We start from the raw sequence: 18955 nt of genomic DNA on the forward strand, positions 1-18955 counted from the left end.
AATGGTTTATCTTTTTATTGACGAACCCAGAGATTCTGTACTTTTTGCTAAACTCCACAACAGCGTGAAATTAATTTAAATACATTGTTAAAAAGATGGTGTGTATGCAGTCACGGTATCGGTGTTAAGTTTCTTTGATAATCCAGAAGAAGAAAAACTAAAAAGATGTGAAATTGTCCGTTTTTTGTTGACGTTTGAAGCAAAATAAAGTAAAATAAAATAAAAGAGGTGAACATCCAGACGTGCGTCCAGATATCCTGAACACGACGCTGGTGATCAGCTCAGCGGACCGCGAACGCTCGATATCAATGACGGTCTCATCTTCAGTCACGTCAACAAACTCCACCCAAAAAAAATAAAAGGTACTTGTGTCGTTCCTTTTCTCCCCTCAAAACAACAACAACAACAAAGACGTCTGCTGGTGGTAACAAACTGGAATAATTGAACGTTTAATTAACTGTATTGGTTGGCAGAGGCTGATCTTAATAAAAAAAGCATCATCATCATCTTCATCATCGTCGTGTCGTGTCCAGTAAAACCTCCAGCAGCAGCTTCAGATCTGGAGAAGAAGAACAGGAGTTACACTTTAGTCCTTTATGGACTCGGGTCAGATCGTTAAGCGGTTTATCTTATGATATATGATGATATTCCTTTATTCGTCCGTGGGGAAATTTCAAAAATCACAGCAGCGGTGCACATGAGAGCATCAATAAAAATAAATATAAAATACAAAACAAACAAAATTCTAAAAAATAAATATATTATATTGCTTAACCCTCCTGTTATGTTCGTTTCTTACATACAGCCGTGATGTTCCCGGGTCAATTTGACCCGGTTAATGTTGAATCATCCAAAAGTGGTCAGAAACCAAAACATTCTAAAAACTATAGTTTGTACATCATCACCAACAACATTACTAACAATTAAATCAGTTTTTAGTGGAATTGAGTTATTTACCCCTCCATAGATCAGAGTTCAATCAGGAGCACTCACTCGTTTTAATGAAAAATACATGTTCAAACAATTTTTTAGGAACATTGAAAGAATCTAAATCTAAATCGCATTGTTCTACCATAACATGTATTTTCTCCTAAATTTTATTTGCATTTTGTAATTTTTTTTTTTTCATGGGGTGATGTAGATAAATAGAGATGAGACACCTGTGCTGTTCAGGGTCATAATGACCCGCCCACTAAAAATCAAGCCAAATGAGTCATAAAGGATTTGTATTGAAAGTAAACCTTAGTTATGTTTATTTTTAGTGTTAAGATGCATAAATTATATGATAAAAGATGACCAAAGGCCAGCACACAGTCATCCTCTTGGTGCAGTCGTATGTATCTGCAGAGTGTAATGCTGTAGGACTTCTCAGCAACCATTTTGTATGTTTGGCCCTCCCCTGCTAAGGCGTGCGTGGAGTTTTCCCACAGGGAAAACTAAAGGTTCCCGTCAAAATAGTATCTGTATTTCTCGCACAGCTGGGGTCGTTAGAAAGAGAATGTGTGTGGGTCTGAGATTGGGATGAGACAGGGTGTGTCTCTCCCAGTCAGACAGACAGTATATTATAAGTACTATACTACATATGTATTAGTTGTGACATGAAAGAAACCCTCACATTAGTGTCCCATGTCCAATAAAGGTGTCTTGAGGGGGAAAGTTAGAAGATGAGAAACATTGTTTTGTCTGTAAAGTGTGCTTCTCATGTAGGGTGATGGGCTCACAGCAGGATAGAGATGGTTCCCATAACAACCACCTGATTCTTTTGTTTGAAGTTTGAAATGTGACAACTTTATATATGGGATTGTGAACGGGGTGTGTGTGTGCTGATATGTGTGTTTGTGTGTGTGCTGATATGTGTGTGTGTGTGTGTTGGTGTCTGTGCGCGCGTGTGTTTGTGTGTGTGTTGGTGTGTGTGTGTGTGTTGAAACTTGGTGGGAGGGAGTAAGAAAGACTGTCCTACATTTACAAAGAAAGAAATAGTCTAAACATGACTCTTCTGATGACTTTTAGCCTTGACTTTCACAGCCGGGTCAAATTGACCCGGGAACATCATCTTATATAAACCTGCAGGGGGGGGTTGCAAATACATGATTTTTTTTGGTATTTTTTTTTACGTTGATTACACTAAATAAGGTAAGCAGAAGAAGTTTTATACAGAAAGAGTACTTAGAAGTATTTTTCCGAGATTTTCAAACTTTGAAACGGGTCAATTTGACCCGCAACATAACAGGAGGGTTAACATAATAATCGTTCTTCTTTAAAATAAAAATAAAAAAATCACCGTACAAATGCAATAATCGGTCCAGGTCTCTTAGATATTATATGTGTGTATATATATATATATATATATATGTTATGTCGATTTTGAAGTTGCATCATGGTGCATTCATGCTCCATTTAGTAAAAATATATTGAATATAATTATATCTAAAAATATATTTATATATTGAATAGAACTGTATCTAATATATATATATATATATATATATAATGTTGAATTTGAAGTTGCATTATGGTGCGTTCATGCACCATTTAGTAAAAATAATGTATTGAATATATAATATATTCTCTATATATATCTATAAATATATTATAGCTATAAATATATTCTTAATATATATACACACACACATTTATTATGTTTATTCTGAAGTTGCATCGTGGTGCGTTCGTGCTCAATTTAGTAGAAGAGATAAATAACGAGTTTAAAGTCTCACGTCATCGATGTCCTCGTCGTCGTCGCCGATGTCATCAAACTGGATCTCGTCGTCGTCTCCGGGCCCGAAGGTGTCCGTCTCGTTGATTTTGGCTGCGAAGAAAGAAAAACGTCATTCATGTGTTCATAAGCAAAGCGTCATAAGTCATTCATGTGTTCATAAGAGCATCATAACAGTCATTCATATGTTCATAAGAGCGTCATAACGGTCATTCATGCGTTCATATGAGCATCATAACAGTCATTCATGTGTTCATAAGAGCGTCATAACGGTCATTCATGTGTTCATAAGAGCGTCATAACAGTCATTCATGTGTTCATAAGAGCATCATAACAGTCATTCATGTGTTCATAAGAGCATCATAACGGTCATTCATGTGTTCATAAGAGTCATAAGTCATTCATGTGTTCATAAGTCATAAGTCATTCATGTGTTCATAAGAGCGTCATAACGGTCATTCGTGTGTTCATAAGAGCATCATAACAGTCATTCATGTGTTCATAAGAGTCATAAGTCATTCATGTGTTCATAAGAGCGTCATAACGGTCATTCATGTGTTCATAAGAGCATCATAACAGTCATGCATGTGTTCATTAGAGCATCATAACAGTGATTCATGTGTTCATAAGAGCGTCATAACTAGGGCTGCAACAACGAATCGATAAAAATCGATTATTAAAATAGTTGGCAACGAATTTCATTATCGATTCGTTGTGTCGCGCGATTATTACGGCGCTCAATAAGTCACGGAGTGTAAACAAAGTAGATTTGAGCGCAGAGCGGCGCAGGAGAAACCAGAGCGGAGGGAGAGACGGAACGCTGCGTTCTGAGAGCCAATCAGCGCTGAGCTGCTCCTCTGTTGATGAATCTAATTGGCTGCTGCTGCTCACGTGGCGCTGGATGCGGAAGTCCTTCACGTAGTCGGAGACATTCACGGAGCTGAGTGCGCCTCCGGGTGACGTTATGAACCCCGACACCAGGGCGCTACATGTCACGACGTGTGGCATTTCCACAAGAGTATAACGTAGAGAACATGGTTATTTATTCCGTGGCAGATGGCTGAAAATATTTTTCCATGGAGAAAGGCAACGGAGATAAGCCACGCCCCCTCACCGTATGAGGCGTTTAACCCATAAATAGCCAACTCAGGAGAGTAAACCGCTGTCAGTCTGTTTGTGACGGTTCATCCACATGCTGACCAGTGAACAGGTTTCATGCTGACCAGTGGATCTCCAGGACCTTTCCATGACTTTAAACCAAATTTTCATGATTAAACATTTAATGAAAACTGTGTAGACATGAACAAGTGAGAAGATGTAGTATTTAAAATAACAATGAGAATTCCAAAGCATACCGTATATATACCGTGTAAATTAACATTTGAATAAAACAAATTTGCATTACTTTTCCAAATATTTTGGGATTTTATTTTTTTCAATTACTTTTCTAGGCCTGCTAATAGCCATTTAAAAATGCCATGACTTTTCCAGGTTTTCCATGACCGTACGGACCCTGTTTTGAATAAAGGGTTGAAAATTACAGTGTTTTTGTTTCCGATTAATCGATTAAATAATCAACAGATTAATCGATTATCAAAATAATCGTTAGTTGCAGCCCTAGTCATAACAGTCATTCATGTGTTCATAAGAGCGTCATAAGTCATTCATGTGTTCATAAGAGTGTCATAAGTCATTCATGTGTTTATAAGTGTCATAAGTCATTAATGAGTTCATAAGCGTGTCATAAGTCATTCATGTGTTCATAAGAGTGTCATAAGTCATTCATGTGTTCATAAGAGTGTCATAACAGTGATTCGTGTGTTCATAAGAGCATCATAGCAGTCATTCATGTGTTCATAAGAGCGTCATAACAGTCATTCATGTGTTCATTAGAGCGACATAACAGTCATTAATGTGTTCATAAGAGCGTCATAACAGTGATTCATGTGTTCATAAGAGCATCATAACAGTCATTCATGTGTTCATTAGAGCGTCATAACAGTCATTCATGTGTTCATAAGAGCGTCATAACAGTCATTCATGTGTTCATAAGAGCATAACAGTCATTCATGTGTTCATTAGAGTGTCATAACAGGCATTCATGTGTTCATAAGAGCATCATAACAGTCATTCATGTGTTCATAAGAGCGTCATAACAGTCATTCATGTGTTCATAAGAGCATCATAACAGTGATTCATGTGTTCATAAGTGTCATAACAGTCATTCATGTGTTCATAAGAGCGTCATACGTCATTCATGTGTTCATAAGAGCGTCATAACAGTGATTCATGTGTTCATAAGAGCGTCATAACAGTCATTCATGTGTTCATAAGAGTGTCATAACAGTGATTCATGTGTTCATAAGAGCATAACAGTCATTCATGTGTTCATTAGAGCGTCATAACAGTCATTCATGTGTTCATAAGAGCGTCATAACAGTCATTCATGTGTTCATAAGAGCATCATAACAGTCATTCATGTGTTCATTAGAGCGTCATAAGTCATTCATGTGTTCATAAGAGCATCATAACAGTCATTCATGTGTTCATAAGAGCGTCATAACAGTCATTCATGTGTTCATAAGAGCATCATAACAGTGATTCATGTGTTCATAAGAGCGTCATACGTCATTCATGTGTTCATAAGAGCGTCATAACAGTGATTCATGTGTTCATAAGAGCGTCATAAGTCATTCATGTGTTCATAAGAGTGTCAGTCATTCATGTGTTCATAAGAGCATCATAACAGTCATTCATGTGTTCATAAGAGCGTCATAACAGTCATTCATGTGCATTAGAGCGACATAACAGTCATTAATGTGTTCATAAGAGCGTCATAACAGTGATTCATGTGTTCATAAGAGCATCATAACAGTCATTCATGTGTTCATTAGAGCGTCATAACAGTCATTCATGTGTTCATCAGAGCGTCATAACAGTCATTCATGTGTTTATAAGTGTCATAACAGTCATTCATGTGTTCATAAGAGCGTCATAACAGTGATTCATGTGTTCATAAGAGCATAATAACGGTCATTCATGTGTTCATAAGAGCGTCATAAGTCATTCATGTGTTCATAAGAGTGTCATAAGTCATTCATGTGTTCATAAGAGCGTCATAAGTCATTCATGTGTTCATAAGAGTGTCATAAGTCATTCATGTGTTCATAAGAGCATCATAAGTCATTCATGTGTTCATAAGAGCGTCATAACAGTCATTCATGTGTTCATTAGAGCGTCATAACAGTCATTCATGTGTTCATAAGAGCGTCATAACAGTGATTCATGTGTTCATAAGAGCGTCATAAGTCATTCATGTGTTCATTAGAGCGTCATAACAGTCATTCATGTGTTCATAAGAGCGTCATAACAGTGATTCATGTGTTCATAAGAGCGTCATAACAGTCATTCATGTGTTCATAAGAGCATAACGGTCATTCATGTGTTCATAAGAGCGTCATAACAGTCATTCATGTGTTCATAAGAGTGTCATAAGTCATTCATGTGTTCATAAAAGCGTCATAAGTCATTCATGTGTTCATAAGAGTGTCATAAGTCATTCATGTGTTCATAAGAGCATCATAAGTCATTCATGTGTTCATAGGAGTGTCATAACAGTCATTCATGTGTTCATAAGAGCGTCATAAGTCATTCATGTGTTCATAAGAACATCATAACAGTCATTCATGTGTTCATAAGAGTGTCATAACAGTCATTCATGTGTTCATAAGAGCGTCATAAGTCATTCATGTGTTCATAAGAGTGTCATAACGCTAGCTACGAGCTAGTTTAAACATGGTTATAATGGCTAATTTATTATTTCTTGGCCTACTTTTATGAATGCAAGACTTGCAATCAACGTTCCGGTACTAATCTGAGTTCAGGCTGCTCGTCATCATCGGTCTCCCCGTGTTCAGGGGGACCGGTGACGGTCTCCCCGTCGCGTCCAGCCTGACGCTGGTGTGCTCCACACGGGTTCACAGTCACACACGGCCACGCCTCCGCTGTCAGAGTTAAATATGAGAGGCTATCGTGACCTGCTGACAGGGCGGAGTCACCTGAGAAGTTCACAACAATAGTTTTTTTCAATTTCAATCGGCTCAGGCACCGGAAAGAAGCACCGAAATGTGCGTTGCGTTTCGGTCCGGGTAATACCGGTTGTATTGGAACCGGTACCATATTGGCACCGGGTTTCGGTACCCAACCCTAGTCATAAGTCATTCATGTGTTCATAAGAGCGTCATAGCGTCATTCATGTGTTCATAAGCTCACCGTGCTCGGGCAGCTCGCCGTACGCCTTCAGGCTGCGAGCCTCGTCCGCGTTGTACTTCAGGATGACGTCGGCTTTGTTGTCCTGAAACAAAGTTAAAGATGTTTAAATAAAGTTATTCTATGAATAATCCTCCTGAAAGCTGTGACACGGCGTCTAAATATTCAAGAGATTGAAAATAATGGCGGAAAAGAGACGGAAATAAAGTTATGAAACAAAATGATCATCAATTAAAAAACATTTTAAAGTTTTTTGTGCTATTTAATTAATATAATATTAAATTCTGATGTGAAAGCAACTGGAAGCCAGCAGAGGAATACAAGGAGTCTCCCCTTCAGCGCAATGCATGATGGGATGTGTAGTGCCAACGCACCTGGTAATCCCTCAGGCCGACCAGGATGATGTCCGACGTGTTGATCCACACCTACAACACAGGAGAGATTATCCAGAGACACACACACACACAGAGAGACACACATAGAGGGGGAGACAGACACCCACACACAACGACAAACACAGAGACAGACACACACAGAGAAAGACACAGAGAACGCGCCAACTCAGCGTTTCGTAGTTTTTTTTCTGTGTGCTGGCTGTGTGTGTGTTGTGTGTCTGATATGTGTGTGTTCCTACCTTTTTCCGGAGCTTCCCTCTGATGTGGCAGAGCCTCTTGGTCCCGTCGAAGCACATGGCCTCCAGACGGCCGTTCCCCAGCATCTTGATCACCTGAGCGTATTCTGGAGGAGAGCGCCGTTAGCAGAGCGCCGCTAGCAATTCAATTCATTTGTATAGCCCAATTTCACAAATTACAAATTAGTCTCGGAGTGCTTTACAATCTGTACACATAGACATCCCTGCCCCAAAACCTCACACCGGACAAGGAAAAACTCCCAAATAACCCTTCAGGGGGAAAAAAAGGGAAGAAACCTGGAGGAGAGCAACAGAGGAGGATCCCTCTCCAGGATGGACAGATGCAATAGATGTAATGTGACCAGAAGGACAGATTTAGAGTTTAAATACATTCAATGAATATGACAGAGTGTATGAATAGTTCATAGTAGGCATATTCCACGATGGAGACCTCCACGATCCATCAGGCAGATGGCGGTGGGGAGGAGGAGTGGGCGGAGTCTCAACAGTGGGCGGAGTCTCAACAGGACAGAGCTCCGTTGGCAGAGCTCCGTTAGCAGAGCGCCGTTAGCAGAGCGGCGGGTTCTCCTCTAGTAAAGCTCATCACACGCTTTAAATTTACTTAATAAAAACGGCAAAGATGACAAATATATGAAATTAAATATTTAACACGTTTTTATTAGATAAGGTAACGTATGGAAATACATTTTAAAAAGCCCCTCCTTCGACCAATCACCTGTCGGACATCCTGGTTTAAGAGAATAAAATATAACTTTATAACATTTGTTGTTATACAATTTATACTAATTCTATTCTGACTGATGTGATGGAAAAGAACCGGATGGTTCTGCAGCAGTGAAGGAAGCGCCCTCTAAAGGACTCATGTGGTCACATGACCATCGTTTCCACGACAACCAGCTGATGAGCATCGCTGGAGGAGACGGTGGAGTCAGACCGATGGAGTCAGACCGATGGAGACAGACGGTCTTCAGGCCCTTTGGGAGTTCTTGTGTTTATGATCGATGACTTTACCAAATGTTTGTTCACAGACACGGTCGTAATATTTAATTATGTAGGATTGAGAGAGAAACTCTGGATTTATTTCCAAATAAAGCTAAAAGTTTAACTTTCACAGTGAAATCTACAGACGCGTCACATTCATATTTTACGAGAGGATTCAAGGTTTTCAGAATATTTGTTCCTGCTGGAATTAAATCTAACAGAAATATGACCGATAACCATTTTATATATAGGAACAGTTGAATCTCTACATCTAAAAAACAACCATTGGTATTATTACTAATTATAAACCAATTAAATACAAACTCATAGTTCAGTCTATGAAAACATGCTCAGCACAAAATGCAGCCAATTTCTATCGAATGAGTTTAAGCTCAATGTGAGTTTAAGCTCAATGTGAATTGAAGCTCAATGTGAGTTTAAGCTCAATGTGAATTGAAGCTCAATGTGAATTGAAGCTCAATGTGAGTTTAAGCTCAATGTGAATTGAAGCTCAATGTGAGTTTAAGCTCAATGTGAATTGAAGCTCAATGTGAATTGAAGCTCAATGTGAGTTTAAGCTAAATTTGAGTTTAAACTCAATGTGAATTTAAGTTCAATGTGAGTTTAAGCTCAATTTGAGTTTAAACTCAATGTGAGTTTAAGCTTAATTTGAGTTTAAGCTCAATGTGAGTTTAAACTCAATTTGAGTTTAAGATTAATTTGAGTTTAAGCTAAATTTGAGTTTAAGCTAAATTTGAGTTTAAACTTAATTTGAGTTTAAGCTCAATTTAACCAAGCAGAATCATTTCAGCTGCGGACAGGAGGATAACCAGCGCGTCCACACAGTTCCGAGCAGAAGCAGAACCCACCCTGTCCGTCCTCCTTGAACACCAGCTCTCTCTTCTCAGACTCATTCTCGTTCTTTCCACGTCGACGATTCTTTCCTCCCTTTCCTGAAACAGAGTTACACTCGTTTATCAACACGACATTTAATCACATTCTGAGGTCGGCGCGTTGAAGGTGAACCGGGACGTGAACTCGAGTTCTGGAAGTAACGACACGTTAGAAGCCCTGAATGTTTTCATACGTCTGAACTCTTCCTTCGTTACCTTCGCATTGAAATGCAGACGGTTGTGTTTTGATCACTGTGTATTTATTTATATGCGTGTTACTCGCATAACTCAAAAAGTATTAAACCGAATCGCATGAAATTTGGTGGGATTGGTAATTATCCGCAGACCATTTGATTAGATTTTGGGATCAATCGGGTCAAAGGTCAAGGTCATGAAAAGGTCAACATCTTCTTTTTACCATAGCGCGGTCAATTTTTATCCAATTGGCAACTAATGCCAAAATGTTCATAATTCAATGCCCAATCTTGTGATATGTGAAGGTATGCGCTCTACCGAGAGCCCGTTCTAGTTTACTGTGTTTTATTCCAAATTATTCATACAAAATATATCGAGCTCTTGTAAGATGATGCTCGTCAGAAATTAAAGTACTCAAAAGTTTATAGAAGTTAAAACATTCGATTAATGTAGAAAAACAAAAGACACTTAAAATCATTATGAGTTGATAGTTCAGAATGAGCTCCGGGTTACATGATAATAATAATAAATATTGTAGAACAGTCACATTACCCTTTCCTGATCATACTTAGATACTCAAACATAGTGTTAGTAGTTTTACTCACTAAATAATGTGAAAGGATCTGAATTATTCCTCCACTACAGCACATTAATAACTTTAAACATGCGTTTATAAGCTTTATATGATATACTTTTTTCCACAGTTATGTTTAATTGAAGGCTGTTAAAGTACAAAAAGAACATAAAGAGGCAACTGATACATAAAGAGTTAAACACATAGAAATAAACATGAATATAAATAAAGTTGAGTTTCAAAATGAAAAACAAATATTTCATAATTTTATGTAATGTGACAGATTGAGAAAGAGGTTAAAGAAACAGAACTTAGCTTTGTTACCCCAGAAACATAATGTATACACTATATATCAGAATGACAGTCACATGGGACATGTTTCTATTATTTAAACATTAAAAGTAACGTTTGTAAAGTTGTACTAAAGGACTTTATAACTTTAGAAAAGGATCTGAATGAGAGCCGCTAACGTGTCAGTTAGCGGCTAGTTAGCTCATCTAAGTTACATTATGGTCAAGTTCGATCTTTAAAGGAATACAATGACCAGTCACGTGGTTATTGTGTGTGATCGGGGAGTCATCGAAGTGAAAGCGGGTCCCAGCCCTCTCGGGCACCCCGGGGTGCCGTTACACTGCGGCTAGCCAGCTAGCTGTGTCAGCTCGCATGCTAGCTCGCGAACAGGCACTAAAGTGTTTAATATCGTTAATTATATTTACGGAACTTCATTATTACCAGAGCCGAATTTACATTTAGTGAGTAGGTTACACACAGCCGCTTCTAACGGAGTAAAATCCTCTTCATTTGAGGAATTACAAGATAAATAAAGCAAATAAAACGAGCTAAGTAGTTAGCCGGCCAGGTGTCACGTTTTCACTGGGTGCGTTTTAACGGCACGCTCAAAAACGGACAATTAGCTTCGGAAAACACGTCTGAGCCACTTTACTCGCCTTTATTCTTGGGCATATTCTTGTCCCGCCTCGGTCCCGCTCGTCCCACTCGGTAGAAACGACTCACGGATCACAAACACGGAGCAACGGCCGGATCTAAACGGACTGAACGCGGCGAGAAACGAGCTAGTCACCGCCGATACGCTGCGCCGGTTTGCGCATGCGCCTGCCGAGGCATTCAAAACCACGATGCTTTATTGTTACAGATGAATGTTACAGAGACAATGGACACCTTCTTTCATCTTCTTTTCTTTTGTTTACAATTTCTCATTGACGTCATGACAGAAGCATACGGATATAAATGAGATTTAAATAAATAGAATACAAAGGCTAAGACCTCTTTTGTAAAGGACATTCTGATATATAGTGTATACATTATGTTTTTGGGGTAACAAAACTAAGTTCTGTTACTTTAACCTCTTTCTCAATCTGTCACATTACTTTACATAAAATTATGAAATATTTGTTTTTCATTTGGAAACTCAACTTTATTTGTCTTCGTGTTTATTTTTATGTGTTTAGCTCTTTATGTATCAGTTGCCACTTTATGTTCTGTTTGTACTTTGTGTGTTAAATGATTTTACCAAAGAGAGATTTATATCTAACAGCCTTCAATTAAACATAACTATGGAAAAAAGTATATATAAAGCTTATAAACACATGTTTAAAGTTATTAATGTGCTGTAGTGGAGGAATAATTCAGATCCTTTTACATTATTTAGTGAGTAAAACTACTAACACTATGTTTGAGTATCTAAGTATAATCAGGAAAGGGTAATGTGACTGTTCTACTTTATATATTATAATTATTATCATGTAACCCAGAGCTCATTCTGAACTATCAACTCATAATGATTTTAAGTGTCTTTTGTTTTTCTACATTAATCGAATGTTTTAACTTCTATAAACTTTTAAGTACTTTAATTTCTGACGAGCATCATCTTACAAGAGCTCGATATATTTTGTATGAATAATTTGGAATAAAACAAAATAAATGAAGGAAGTGAGTTCAGACGTATGAAGAAAACATTCAGGACTTCAAACGTGTCGTTACTTCCAGAACTCAAGTTCATATCCTGGTTTATATGTGTATACAGGACTGTCTCAGAAAATTAGAATATTGTGATGAAGTTCTTTATTTTCTGTAATGCAATTAAAAAAACAAAAATGTCATGCATTCTGGATTCATTACAAATCAACTGAAATATTGCAAGCCTTTTATTCTTTTAATATTGCTGATTATGGCTTACAGCTTAAGAAAACTCAAATATCCTATCTCTAAATATTAGAATATCATGAAAAAGTATACTAGTAGGGTATTAAACAAATCACTTGAATTGTCTAATTAACTCGAAACACCTGCAAGGGTTTCCTGAGCCTTGACAAACACTCAGCTGTTATAAATTTTTTTTTTACTTGGTCTGAAGAAATATTAAAATTTTATGAGATAGGATTTTAAAGTTTTCTTAAGCTGTAAGCCATAATCAGCAATATTAAAAGAATAAAAGGCTTGCAATATTTCAGTTGTTTTGTAATGAATCCAGAATGCATGACATTTTTGTTTTTTTAATTGCATTACAGAAAATAAAGAACTTTATCACAATATTCTAATTTTCTGAGACAGTCCTGTATATCTATATCTATGTGTGTGTGTGTCTGGGGAGAGCTGTTTTTCGGTGAACTGGCCCTTTAATTCCAACACAACGCCCATCAGACGACTTGTTGTTGTTGTTGTTGTGGTGGTCCTCACTGACTGACGACAATCAATAAAAACAAACGTTTCTCTCCTCAGACGATTAAAATAAAACTTCCTGTCGTCTGAACGTCCGTCAACTCAAAAGGGATTTTATAAATATGAAATATATTCAGTATATACATTTACACATATGTATGTATGTTTATATATATATATATATATAAATAAATATATATATACACATGTTGTTTGCCTCGTCTATGTACAGCTCTGGGATAAAGGAATGTAAAAGGATTTGTGTTTTTCTGTAATTATTTATCTTTGTCTTCTTCTCTTTCTCTCCTCCACCTCTTCCTCCGTTTCCTCTTCTCTCCTCCTCTTCCTTCTGCTGCTACTCCATCTCTCTGTTGGACTTTCTATTAAAAACAATAAAAAGTTAGTTATTTCGCCTCATTGAATAAAACCAACATACACTATTGTTTATTTATATAAATCATTGTTTTCACATTTTAATTTAAACAATATGTTACCAAAATATAAGTTTGGTTCTTTGAAATAAACGGGACTGAAATTAATTATTTTACCAATATTTAATTATTTTAATTCCAAAGTGATTTAGTCCAACTTCTTTTATTCTGACTTTATAAACCACGTACATTATAATAAAAAAATAAAATGTTCAGTTTTTTTTACATCGGTTTAGCAGCTGTTGGTCACATGACCTTCAGGGGGCGGAGCCTGTCGCTGCAGAAGACCTGAGGATGGAAAGAAGGAACTTAAATGTTTAGGTGGAGTCAAATAAAGACACAACTACCTGGATCACTGAGTTTTATTTTCCATCCATTTTACTACAAATCACATAAACGTTGATGTTTTAAATCGTCACACTACTTTGTGCAGTAAAAATAGATCAAACTCTGAGTTATGTTGCTTTAAAAAGAATAAACACCAGAACACAAAATCATTAAACTGACGTTTAACCACCTGAAGTTCATCGAGACTCACGTCGTCTTAAAAAGGTTTCAAAATAAAACTCATTGAATAATGATCATGATACTGGCGTGGCTATTTTGGAGTCCTTTTTTTTCTCCTTCCAATATAGAAACACTAAACGAGAGGCTGGTGATACATAATCACATTCACACGGAGATTGTTAAAATAAACCTGTTCATTGTTCCTGGGAGAAGGAGAGAGGACACGAAGAGTTTCAGAATAAAAGCTTTCGGAAGAAGCAGCTCCACTCAATCAACAGCGTCGACTCAAACACCAACGAAGAAGAAAGGAACGGCGTTGACGCAACCTGGGTCTCATTTTCTTTTTTTAAATAAAGTAATTTTAGCCGGACCCCCAAATGTTTCATCTTTAACGTCACAGACGGTTCCATCTGGGTTCTGGACGTCCATCGAGTAATGAGGACACTGTCCCTTTAAATGAAGCACAAAGACCCACACTGTCTTTGATCCTCACCGATTAGTTACAACCCACCGACGGCAAATCTTCAAACCAAAAGATCGGAAACGCCAGAAGATCCACGACGAGACAGGAAGTCGCCGTTTACCCCGAAACACCCAAAACGGCGTCAGAAGTCGGAGTCGTCCGTGGACGAGTTATCGGCGTCGCCTTCGAGCGTCTGGGGGCAACTTCCTCCCGACTCCTGGGGAAGCTTCTCCTCCCTCTTCTCCTCCTCCTCCCTCTTCTCCTCCTTCCTCTCCCTCTTCTCCTCCTCCTTCCTCTCCCTCTTCTCCTCCTCCTTCTTCTCCTCCTCCTCTTTCTTCTTCCTCTCCTTCTCCTCCCTCCTCCTCTCCTTGCGGCCGTGGTTGCGGACGTGGACGTCCAGCCCCCGCTCCGTCATCTCGTAGATGCGACAGCGGCCGCAGAAGAACGGCGACACGCCGACGTGGCGGAACTGGTCGGCGAGGTACGAGGCCAGCGAGCCGAAGTCTTTGTCGCACACGTGGCAGCGCGGCACCACGCCGGCGTGCTCGCGGGTCAGGTGGCCCTTCAGGCCGATCCGGGAGCCGCGGTAGCTGGGCGCCGGCGCCGGGCAGAGCGTGCAGGTGAAGGCGGCGCCGCGGTGGGCGTGCCGCTTGGTGTGGGCGTCGAGCTCCGCCTGCGTGCGCACCGGCTGCCGGCAGCTGGTGCAGAAGAAGCTCTTGTTGCCCTCCAGGAAGTGGAGGTGCTTCAGGTGCACCGCCAGGCCGGACGCCCGCTTGAAGGTGCGGCCCGGCGGCGGGCACAGCGAGCACAGCAGGCGGCCCGGCGGCGGCGCTGCGTCGCCGCCGCCGGGCTCCAGGATGTACATGTTGCTCACGAGCGGCTGCTTCTCCTCCTCTTCGTCGTCCTCTTCCTCCGCCACGCGCTTCCTCTTCTGCCTCGGCCTCCTGGGCGGTTTGGCGGCCGCGGGGCTTTCGGGCGCCGCGGGGCGTTTGAGCGCCGGGAGCGACCGGTCCACGGACATCGTGAACTGGTAGCTCTCTCCCTCCTCTTCGGGATTAGAGTACTCGATGACGTAGACGCCGTCCTCCTCCTCCTCCTCCTCCTCTTCCTCGGGCATGGAGTAGTCCATGTCGTAGTACGCCGCCTTCGCCCTCCCCCCGGCGTGGGAGCGCTCCTCGGCGATGTGCGTGTCGTCGATCCTCACCACCGTTATCTGGTCCATCCCGGTGGCGACGCCCCAGTTTGCCGACGCCGCTTTCCCCGCCGGCCGGCCGGCGACCGCCGGGCTCTCATTGGACGGCTGCACAGGAAACAGACGGTGAACTTTGTGTTCTTTAGCTTTTCAGACAATTAAAATGTTTATTTATACTTCTGTATGTATAATATTTCAGTTACTACTGTTTTTTACTGCTTCATTAAAATAATCTTCTTTTTTACTTTGTCACGAATAAAGAGTTACCATAAATATTTAGAAGTATTTATATCGTGTTTGTTATTGTTTGTATTTCACCATTTTAAATTGATTTGCTGAAAGTGGATAGATTATTACGAAACAGTATTTAATTTAAAACATTATGATATGGTACTCTGATATTATATATTATATACATATTTGATATAAATAAAAGTGCCAAATAATACTATTAGTACTATTGTACTACTATATATAGTATATTTAGATGCAGATACTTTTGTACTCTCAAGTAAACATTTTAATTCACTTCTTAAGTTAAATGTTTTATATATATATATACACATATATATAATTATATTATTATGTTGATGTTGAAGTTCCATTATGGTGCGTTCAATCTCTATTTAGTAAAAATAATATATATGTCCTGAATTTAAATGTTTACTTGAGTAAAAGCACAAAAGTATCAGCATCAAAATAAACTATATATACAAGTATATATAGAAGTATACAAGTCCTCGTCATTCAGAATAGTAAATGTTATTGTAGTCGAATCATTGAAGCATGAGAATGTTGCCGCGGATTTTAATGACTTTATAATGTGTGTAAAGTACAAAGTAAAGCAAAGCGGTGTCGTTTAATGTATAATATTAAATAATAACTATATATATAAAAAACATGTTCACTCACCATGAAGTCAGACATCACAAAGAGCTGCAGCGCAGCAGCGACAACGTGACTGAGAGTTTCCCGCCGGAAGTCGCTCTGTTCTTTGACTCTGCGTCACGTGACCGTGTTGACGGTTGCAGTGAAGATGATAAACCGAGTGAAGTGACAAGAGGAGGTCGTTCGGCTCGAGCTCTCCACTCGCGCCTCAAAAACGCCCCAAATGTCTATTTTCTTTTCTGGGGGAATTAAAACACGGCGCACCGGAGCGACTTCCGCCCTCTGGTGCCGCGGAGGAAGCGACGGCGCTGCACTCGTGCGCCCTCTGGTGGCGCGGAGGGGTACACGGGGTTAACGGCGGTTGTTTCTTCTTCGTTGGTGTTTGAGTCGACGCTGTTGTTTGAGTGGAGCTGCTTCTTCCAAAAGCTTTTATTCTGAAACTCTTCGTGTCCTCTTTCCTTCTCCCAGGAACAATGAACAGGTTTATTTGAACGTTTCTCCATGTGAATGTGATTATGTATCACCAGCCTCTCGTTTAGTGTTTCTATGTTGGTGGAAGAAAAGAAAAAAAGGACGCCAAAATAGCCCAAAATAGCCACGCCAGTATCATGATCATTATTCAATGAGTTTTATTTTGAAACCTTTTTAAGACGACGTGAGTCTCGGTGAACTTCAGGTGGTTAAACGTGAGTTTAATGATTTTGTGTTCTGGTGTTTATTCTTTTTAAAGCAACATAAATCAGAGTTTGATATATTTTTACTGCGCGACGTGTTCTTTAATGATTGAAAACATTAAAAAACATCACAGTTTATGTGATTTGAACTAAAATGGATGGAAAATAAAACCCAGTGATCCAGGTAGTTGTGTCTTTATTTGACTCTACCTAAACATTTAAGTTCCTTCTTTGAATTTTTTTTTTTAATTATAATGTACGTGGTTTATAAAGTCAGAATACAAGAAGATGGACTAAATCACTTTGGAATAAAAAAATTAAAAAATAAAATATTGGTAAAATAATGAATTTCAGTCCCGTTTATTTCAAAGAACCAAACTTTTATTTTGGTCACATATTAATTTAATTGTTTAAATTAAAATGTGATAACAATGATTTATAAAAATAAACAATAGTGTATGTTGATGGTTTTATTCAATGAGGCGAAATAACTTTATTTAACTTTTTATTGTTTTTAATAGAAAGTCCAACTCTGAAAAACAGAGATGGAGTAGCAGCAGAAGGAAGAGGAGAAGAGAAGAGGAAACGGAGGAAGAGGTGGAGGAAGAGAGAATAAGAGGTGGAGGAGGAGAGAAAGAGGAGGATGAAAGAGAAGAAGAAAGAGAAGACAAAGCTATTCCCAAGTTCATAATTACAGAAAAACAAAAATCCTTTTACATTCCTTTATCCCAGAGCTGTACATAGATGAGGCAAACAACATGTATATATATATATATATATATATACACACATACATACATATGTGTAAATGTATATACTGAATATATTTCATATTTATAAAATCCCTTTTGAGTTGACGGACGTTCAGACGACAGGAAATTTTATTTTAATCGTCTGAGGAGAGAAACGTTTGTTGTTATTGCTTGTCGTCAGTCAGTGAGGACCACAACAACAACAACAACAACAACAACAAGTCGTCTGACGGGCGTTGTGTTGGAATTAAAGGGCCAGTTCACCGAAAAACAGCTCTCCCCTAGACACACACACACACACGTAGATATATATATACACATATATATATATATATGTAGGTATATATATATATACACACACATTGTGTATATATATAAATACATATATATATATGTATATATACATAGATAAATATAATATATATACATATATACATATATACATATTTATATAAACACATATATATATACATACATTTATACATATATACATTTATATATATCTATACGTATATATATAATAAATATATGTATATATACACACATATATATATACATATATAAATATAATATATATACATACATTTATACATATATGTATACATTTATATATATATATACATACATTTATATATATAGATATATATACATTTATATATACATATATATATATATGTATATATATACACATATAGATTTCTACACATGTCTTGTCTTGATCGTTGAACCCTGAGTTGCTCGTATATGAATATTTATTTACATTTCTGCTCCATTCAGAGCTGGCGGTTTGATTCCCATCAGACCGGCCCGTTGTTATGGAAACAGGAAGCTCCCCCTCCCGCATACCCCCCCCCCCCCCCCCCCCGCCCTAAAAAACAATATGTGCCTCGTGTGTGTTTGTTGTGCAAAGTGTCTCGATACCCGGAGGTACTTCCTCTCCTGTATGAGATGTTTAGTAAATACTTAAATACTACGTATACATGAAGTTATGGAAGTACACATGTTTTACTGCTACTTAGTACTCAGTGGTATATTGTGTATAAGTGCCAGATAAGGAAGTGAAACAAGCGAAAAATAAAAAACGCAGCT

At 38.6% G+C, this 18955-nt stretch overlaps 3 protein-coding genes across 3 annotated transcripts in view; all 3 read right to left on the bottom strand.

Moving 5' to 3' along the window:
* eif1axb (eukaryotic translation initiation factor 1A X-linked b) lies at nt 1-11386 on the bottom strand. The gene is made up of 7 exons (XM_056433735.1): nt 11228-11386; nt 9488-9571; nt 7620-7723; nt 7360-7410; nt 6989-7070; nt 2718-2809; nt 1-559 (listed from the first exon to the last, which is right to left on the bottom strand). The coding sequence occupies exons 1-7, from the start codon at nt 11241-11243 to the stop codon at nt 554-556; spliced, it is 435 nt and encodes a 144-aa protein (XP_056289710.1). The 5' UTR covers nt 11244-11386; the 3' UTR covers nt 1-553.
* A 2348-nt stretch (nt 11387-13734) lies between these two features.
* Nucleotides 13735-16712, bottom strand: si:dkey-226l10.6 (zinc finger and BTB domain-containing protein 24). The gene is made up of 2 exons (XM_056433732.1): nt 16465-16712; nt 13735-15660 (listed from the first exon to the last, which is right to left on the bottom strand). Exons 1-2 carry the CDS (start codon nt 16477-16479, stop codon nt 14503-14505), a joined length of 1173 nt encoding a protein of 390 aa, XP_056289707.1. The 5' UTR covers nt 16480-16712; the 3' UTR covers nt 13735-14502.
* Nucleotides 16713-18734: 2022 nt separating this feature from the next.
* rps6ka3b (ribosomal protein S6 kinase, polypeptide 3b) overlaps nt 18735-18955 on the bottom strand; it is a 36721-nt gene continuing 36500 nt past the window's right edge. The window contains exon 21 of the mRNA XM_056433709.1: nt 18735-18955. This exon is cut by the window's right edge and continues 513 nt beyond it. The gene's annotated coding sequence lies outside the window, so the exon portion shown is untranslated.

Source organism: Pseudoliparis swirei, chromosome 16 (assembly GCF_029220125.1).
Source record: "Pseudoliparis swirei isolate HS2019 ecotype Mariana Trench chromosome 16, NWPU_hadal_v1, whole genome shotgun sequence".
NCBI lineage: Eukaryota > Metazoa > Chordata > Actinopteri > Perciformes > Liparidae > Pseudoliparis > Pseudoliparis swirei.